This window comes from Leptodactylus fuscus, chromosome 1, assembly GCF_031893055.1.
Source record: "Leptodactylus fuscus isolate aLepFus1 chromosome 1, aLepFus1.hap2, whole genome shotgun sequence".
Taxonomy (NCBI): domain Eukaryota; kingdom Metazoa; phylum Chordata; class Amphibia; order Anura; family Leptodactylidae; genus Leptodactylus; species Leptodactylus fuscus.
Window position 1 is genome coordinate 230304658 of NC_134265.1, and position 8005 is coordinate 230312662.

The 8005-nt window shown below is 49.8% G+C and overlaps 1 protein-coding gene across 1 annotated transcript; it reads right to left on the bottom strand.

Moving 5' to 3' along the window:
* Window positions 1–2226: 2226 nt before the first annotated feature.
* On the bottom strand, window positions 2227–3000 carry LOC142214107 (transcription factor Sox-3-like). The gene has a single exon (XM_075282910.1). It carries the CDS (start codon window positions 2998–3000, stop codon window positions 2227–2229), a length of 774 nt encoding a protein of 257 aa, XP_075139011.1.
* Between the last annotated feature and the right edge of the window lie 5005 nt (window positions 3001–8005).

The window sequence follows — 8005 nt, forward strand, 5'->3', positions numbered from 1 at the left end:
TCAAGATGGTCAGTCCGCTCTCCCAAAGCATCGATATCCTGTCGCAATTGGCCCACTGCAGAGGAGACAGTGTTGTTGATCCCCGCCTGTAGAAGAACAAGCATCCCTTTCAATGTATCACACGTTACAGGGTCTGAGGAGGCCAGGAAGTCAGAAATGTCCGAATGAACAAAATCAGAAGGAGTATCAGAGGCAGGTGGGACATCAGCGACCCGCTTACACAACGGCTCCTTGCCAGATGGGGAACCCTGAGGAGACACAACAAAACTTCTCTTACCCTCATCAACCAGCAGGGGAGGACGATCAACTGAGAGAGAGCCCCCGTCAGGTAAAGAGTCCACCAATTCAGACCGCGGAGGTGACCTCGCTGGGGAGCAGGGACCCAACGGTGAGGAAGGTAGAGAATGCGACATGTTGCTCGAGAAAAAGTCAGAAAGCTTCCTAGGGGTTTTGGAGGAAGTTGGTTTCTTTCGAGGCATAATAGCAATGGTAGGAAAGGACAGGGACGCAACTTAGGAGGACAGGGCAGGACAGCAGATCAATGCGACAGGTACAAAATTTGCGGAGTAGCGCAGCAGGTCAAACAGCAGCAAATTCCGTCAGGGCCATGGGGGCCGTCCGGCAGGAAGCCTAACAGTCAGCTGAGAGCTGCCAGAGGTGACCCTGTTGGCGAATTAGTCAAGCATAACAAAAGAAGTGGCCTGCAATGGAGACATACAGGCAATTACAAGTCCATGGGAGCCCAGTGTGAGGAGCCCCCCCTGGTGTTGGAGTAGGGGCTCGGCACTCACAAAGGGCTCAACCAAAAAGGCAGGGTGCAAGCCAGGTAACATGCAAAGTCCAGACCGGGAGAAAGGTGAGGAGCCCCCCCTGATGGTGGTGTAGGGGCTCAGCACTCACTGGAATTCCACAAGCCAAGACAGTAAACAGTCACTTACATGCAGCTCCAGGACCAGAAAAAGCAGTGACAGCCTGAGGTGGGAGCAGCAGAGGGAGATCTTCAATAAAACTGTGACACAGGCAGCAGGAGATCCACAGCAGGATTCAGCAGACAGAATAACAGCCAAGCCAGAGCAGGGAAGAAACAGCACCGCAGGGCCTGTCCAAGATGGCTGCTGCCTCACTTCCGGTGGTAGGCCGCAAGCTTCTCGTCGGCTTCCACTGAAGCAGGAGGACCGGAGGAGCACTTCAGTATCGGCGCCCAGAAGCTGGATGGACTCCGCTCACCACCAGGGAGGATCCAGAGGAGGCAAGACGGGACCCGACCGCAGCACAGCGCAGGGATGGAGAAGGCCCGGACACCAAGATGGCGGCGCTCCACGGAACGGTGAGTAGGCCGCAATAGGCAGGGAGTCCGCCGGGTCTCGCAGGGAGGCAAAAACTGCAGTAGAGCAGTCTCCAGAGGTCCAGAGAAGACCGCAGGGTGTCACCGACCCAAAACAGGTAACTTAAACGAGGATGCCGAGGAGATTCAGGCAGGGTCGCCGGGAGCTCCGACGAACACGTCTACTCTCCTAGCCGGCTAGCCACGCCCCCCCAAAGTCTCTTATATTGAGCCACAATTACAGATCAAAAGTTTAGTTGTGTGAAGGCAACCTTAAAGATTAAGGAGATGACAGTCTGGCTGCTGTATGCAGTGGAGACCATGCAATAAGATTCCACCCCCCACATAAAACTGAATTAACTTTAAAACCATGGCTACTGAAGCTGGACAGATCATGTGCAGTGGCCAAACCACATGGGTTTACCTGGATTCAGAACCAGTGATGAGGGAAAAAAAAAGCCACCATTTGGAAAGTTTTAGAGGGCAATGTCAGCTGGAATATGTGCCAGGCAAGCAAAACAAGTTACAAGTTCAGTGAAAGGAAGTTCCTTTTAATGGTTTTGCTCATGTGAAAAGTATCTAAATGTAAAAGTGACAGGAACTATAGAATACAGGCCAGTTAAAAGTTAAAAAAACATGCATGTAATAGATAAAATCTGAATTTGTCTTAAAAGTCTATATAGTTAAGAAACTTTGTCCATCCTTGTTTATTTAAAATATATATATATATTATGCAAGCTTTCAAAGCACTGTAATAAAGTTGTCAAGCAAGCAGAGTCTTTAACTTGAAGGATATGGACATCAAAGCTCAGCGACAGGTGGCGTCCATTCACCTCCTTCCCCATACTTTGATAGCACTGATGATCATACAGTCTGCTGTTAGCTAGAGAAGATTGCCCACCTTAATCATCATCTAAAGGCAAGTACACGGCAATCATATCTTCTATTTCTCCTGGGAAGAGACATTGTGAACATGGCCTGACTGGTGTAGTTGAAGAAATGGATTCCTTTCCGACCACAGACACATCCATTCCCCTGTCCATAGTTGTTGAGCTTTGCTGGGTGTTTGGTGGGGTTGGATTATTGGTAGCAGATGAGCTCACGTGGGACTGAATAGAAGGCATCGCATGATTATAATGCAAACTATTGTTGCCATAACTGGGCAGTGATTGAATATGGGAATTGCTTAATACAAGGTTCTGCATGGCACCAGACTGCCTCGGAGAGCAAGAGCCACTTGGACTGCTGTTTAAACAGGGATGGTTTTCTTTTCCTTGTGGTACCGCAGAAGTGTTAGATGATGGTCTTGCACCTGAAGGCATTGGAGTCTCAGGGACAGACTGGAAGCCTTGGTTCTGTAAGAGCTCTTTTTCCTTCCTTTCTGCATATTTGTGCCTGAAATGCTCTGCCACATACTTCGCTTTCAGTCTTTGTGCTTCTTCTATAAAAGGCCGCTTTTCTGCATCAGCAAGATGATGCCACTCATACCCCAATATCCTGCCAACGTCACGGTAATGAACTCTAGGATATCGGGCCGTTAGCCTAATCCTTGCAGTCCTGCACCATAAATTAAAAGCATTCATAGGCATCTTCCTTCTTTCATGAGAAGGAGGCCCAGCTTCAGTAGCTTGAGAATTGGACTCCCTCAGGGGACTTTTGGTACTGGGCTCCGCCATGTTATGGCTTGGCTAGTAACTTTCAGAACAACCACTTGACCACACCCTTTGGAGCAATATATAATTGTTTACATGCTAATTAACTGAAGTCAGCCAATAACAGCCACACTTCATTCCCATCCCTCCATACTATCCCAAATTTCAGAGCATGGGTAACTTTTTTTTTGGAGGAAAAAAAGAAGTTAACCCTTATTAGTATTATCATGGTTTCTATCCTAATGAGATGTCTATGGTAGTGGTGTATGATAGACACCATGATAGTACTTATGGGTTAAAGCATTTTTCATTTGTTTAAAACAATATGTCCTATTTTTTAGATTCACGAATAAAAAAATATGAAAAAATGTTTTATGTATTTTTCATTGTTGTTTTTATTCACAATTGTGTGACTGGCCCCAAGGGCTTATTCAGAAGGGCATGAGAAATGTGTGACTGCTGTTTCTGTGAAGGCTATCACTTGGATGTTTTTTTTAACACCCTAAGGCCGGGTTCACAGGGGATATTTTGGACCGGAATTTATATATATATATATATATATATATATATGTATTATATATATATTTTTTTAATTCATTTTTATCTCTGATCGCTGGTTCAGTACTATACACCGCAATACACGCACCAGCTGACTTCCTCCATTCAGTGGATCAACCAGGTATGGAGGCTCCTCGCAACCCGGGGTCACTGGCCAGACCCCGAGATGCAGAAAAAGCATAAAGGCACACCCCAATCTCGCCATGGGGGGAGCGATGAGGGACAGTAACATGGTGGAACCCTTAGGATAACCATCGCATCCAAGGGGTTGAAACCCCTGATCGGAGCTCAGCTCCGACCGGGGATTAATGGAGTGGGTATTAGCTGTCAGTTACACTATCACTATCTGAACGGGTGGCCAACTAGGGACATGATAGTATATCCATTTGCATTAAGGTCCAGATGGCCAGGACGTACTATTAAGTCCTTGGTTGTTAAGGGGTTAAATGGGTCTACAACACAGTGTGGAACACATTGCAAAAACTAATCGTTTTGGCCACTGTGGAACTGCCTTGGTAAAACACACTGCATTTACATTACCTGCAAAGTGGATGGGATTCAGGCTAAAAAAAAAAAAAAATCTGCAGCAGAAATCCTGCGATTTTAAAAACACTTGCATTTTTGAAAATCTCAACATATCAATTGTAAGGAATTGCTGCCATTTTCCGTATAGGTATAAGTGTAAGTTCAGACAAAGTACTTTGGACTGGAACCTGAGGCAGAGGTTCCGGAGGCCGCCTCAGGTTCTGGTCCAAAATACTGGTAACTGCGACTGAATACCGGTAATCAGTCGCGCACTCCGCTCCGGATTAGGCCCAATGAATGGGCCTAGTCGGGAGTTTCTTCAGGCCAAATCGCGAGGCGAAACGGCCTGAAGAATGAGCATCTCGCTTCTTCAATGGGAGCCGTCTTTTTGGTCATGATTTTGAGTTGGATACGGCCTCAAAATCCTGAGCAAAATACACTGTCTGAACTTACCCTAATAGAAACAAAGCCCACAGAGGAAAATTCTGTGGACTTTCTGTGAAAAACTTTGCAGACAAAAACCCCATGTGTTATAGTCACAGTCTTTTCCGCAGTGTTTTTTTTAGCTGTGCCTCGCTACATGGGGTCTTAGCCTTAGGGCCCCTAACAAGCTATCTATACAATTTCCAGCTAAGGCTAGGTTCGCAAAGATGAAAATGTCACTGAATTTTACATGGGATTTACAAAGCGGAATTCCCCCTACGCCCAAACAGCAGCACAAGATGGGGTATTCCTGCCCCTGTGTACTGTTAGGACAGGTGGAACTTTTAATAAACTAACAAGTTGCCCTCCCATAAAAGGCCCAGGAGACCTCCCCCTCCCTGTGTTTTTTTCTGTCCTGTTACCAGGACAGGTGGAGGGAGAGGTCTCCTCTCCCATCTGAATTAGGTTGGCCTCCGCTCCCCTTTTGGACTTACCTGGGGTAGTGGAGGTCGCCTTCTGGGGGAGTGCAGGGTCGGTCCCGCGCTGTCGGCTCCATCCTGTGCTCTCCGGCGCCGCTCCCAGCCGCCTAGGAACATATCTTCCTTCTGGCGGAGTGGGGAACTTTGCGCCTCTGTCTTGCCGGGCGCGGACACTGTGTGTGCGTCGCGGCCTTCCGGCACCTACCGCGCATGCGCGGGGGCCCGAATCGCGCATGCGCGGCTTTCCGTCCGGCGCATGCGCACCAGAGTTTCAGCGCGCCGGACGGGGATTTTAAAAGCCCACGGAGATGGGCTCGTTAGGGGGATGTTTTCCCCAGCTAAAGAGGCCAGGAAGGCTCTCTTTATTAGGTAGGGGAGCCCAGAGTGCCCCCTTTTTTTGTATGGCTTAGGCGGAAGTGGCAGGGGGCGTGGTTAAGACTAGCCCCCCCCCCCCCTCCGCCCTATTTAGAGCTGGCTTGCCCATTGTAGTTTGCCTGTCAGCTCGTACTTACAGGTTACTACTGCTCTTGGGCAACCAGAAAAGCAGTTAGTCAGAACCCTTGTCAAGAGATTCCTGAAGTAATAAGGTGATGTATTCCCCCTAGTGGGGCCTCAGGGTAAAGCAGAAGGTAAGAGATTAATTGATGGTATATCTCTCCTTAGATGTCGTCTTCCTCCTCTGTACCAGAAAATCCTAGGAGGAAAGCTCCCGCCAAACGCCGCCACCTAGCCTGCATCAAGTGCGAGGTGCCTCTTCCGGACGGCTATGCATATCAGTGCTGCCGTGGGTGCCGTAGCCCCCCGTCAGAGGACACGTCCGTCCGAGATGTAGTTGGCTGGGTGAGAGAGTTTGTGGAGGAGTCAATGAGGGAGATGAAAGTTTCAATCTCCCAACTATCTAAAAAGCCTCGCTTGGAGTCATCCCCTCCTTCTCTCCTCCCTATGGAGGCTCTACAGATCCTAGGTGAGGTTTCCTCTGAAGAGGACATCTTGGAACCCGTTAAACCTGTCTTTTCAGTAGACAAAATGCCCAAACTACTAAAAGTTGTACGGGCCAAAGAAGTGGGAGAAGCTACTGAGGAGGCTCCATCTACCTCCCTTAAGTCTTTTAAGGCCAATGCTGAGATGGTTAAGAGGATGGAAGCTGAATGGAGGTTTCCGGAACGTCCATTCAACGCTTCCAGGCGTTTCAGGGCGCTGTTTCCCTTAGCTGAAGCCCAGTCCAGCTCATGGGGCCCTCCGCCTAAAGTTGATATAGCGATCTCTAAGCTATCTAAGCGCACCGTGGTACCAGCGGAGGATGGTTCGAATCTCCAGGATGTGATGGACCGCAGGGCGGAGGGGTCCCTTAGGCGCATCTATGCCTCCTCTGCAGCGCAGGCCTCGGTGGGCATTGCGGCTAGTGAGGTAGTCACCAGGCTGCGGGCGGAGGTCTCGAATCTTGAAAGAGACATCGACTCAGGTGTCCACAGAGACGATCTGCTGACAGCCATGACGAGCATCAGTCTAATGTCCGACTACCTCTCTGAGGCGGCTTTCTACCAGGTCAAGCTGGCAGCAAGGGCTATGGCTTTGTCTACTGCCGCGAGGCGTCCCCTCTGGCTCAAGCCCTGGAGGGCAGACAATGCCTCAAAGTTTAATTTGTGCGCCTTACCATTTGAGCCGGGCAGATTATTCGGAAGTGAACTCAACTGCATAATGGAGGGGCTGGCCGACTCGAAGGGCAAGAACCTCCCCCAGTCTGCAGGGTTCAGGCAACGGTCCTTTCGGGGCTATGCGGCCTCCAGAGGCATTTCAAGAGGCCAATTTCGGAGGCGCCCTGGTGGCCAACCAAGAGGCGGTCGAGGTTCCTTCCGTGGAGGTGAAAAAAGATCCACCTTCTGACTATTACGATCCCCTCGCCTGCAGGGCCGCGGTGGGGGGTCGCCTTTCTTTACATCTAGCCGCTTGGCATCAATATATCCAAGATCCATGGGTTCTCCAACTTATACAGGATGGCTACAAAATAAGCTTTCTTTCCCCCCCTCCAGACAGATACAGGAGGACCCGCCCTCTTCAGGGCACCAAGCAGCTTCATCTTCAAAGATCCGTGCAGGAGTATGTGGACAAGGCTGCATTGGAACCAGTCCCTCTAGACGAGCAGGGTCAAGGCGTCTATTTGCCCGTATTTCTGGTGCCAAAGTCAACCGGAGGGTGGCGCATGATTATCGACCTAAGGTATGTAAATCAATTCATCTGCAAGGTCCGGTTCCAGATGGAGACCATAAGGTCGGTTCTCCCTTTTTTGCAGCCAGGAGATCTATTTGTCACCTTGGATCTGAGGGACGCATACCTCCACATTCCCATTTATGCTCCGCACAGGAAGTATCTAAGAATTGCCATACATCTAAACGGAAGATTACATCACTTCCAGTTTACGGCTCTCCCGTTCGGTATATCTTCGGCCCCCCACACCTTTACAAATGTAGTGGCTCCGGTCGTAGCCGCCCTGCGCCTCCAGGGGATATTTATTGTCCCGTATCTAGACGACTGGCTATTAAAGGCCCAGTCAAGGGAGGCTCTTGCCACACAGTTGGGTACCACAGTGGCATTCATAAGCGAGCTGGGCTGGCTGGTAAACTGGCAGAAGTCAGTAGTGGTTCCATCAACCCGGATTCAGTTCCTGGGCTTCAATTTGGATTCTCTCAGTATGATGATCTCCCTGCCCTCTCCTTGAAAGGAGAAGATTGGTCGAGCGGTCCACCACCTATCCCGAACCAGGAAGGTTACAATCAGGACAGCTATGAAGGTCCTAGGACTTATGTCCGCGGCCATCGAGGCAGTTCCCTGGGCACTATGGCATATGCGCCCTTTACAGCTCGAGATCCTGAGAGAATGGAACCACAGAAATTCTGGACTTCAGAAGCCTATCCAGTTATCCATCAGTACCCGTCGATCACTGGAATGGTGGTCCCAACTCAAGGACGGGAGGTCCACGGTCCAGACTTCCTGGACCCTGTTGACCACAGATGCCTCCCTCACAGGTTGGGGAGCACATCTGGGGG

Excerpts from the sequence above, each read along its gene's own strand:
- LOC142214107 (XM_075282910.1), bottom strand. The coding sequence starts at position 3,000 with ATGGCGGAGCCCAGTACCAAAAGTCCCCTGAGGGAGTCCAATTCTCAA.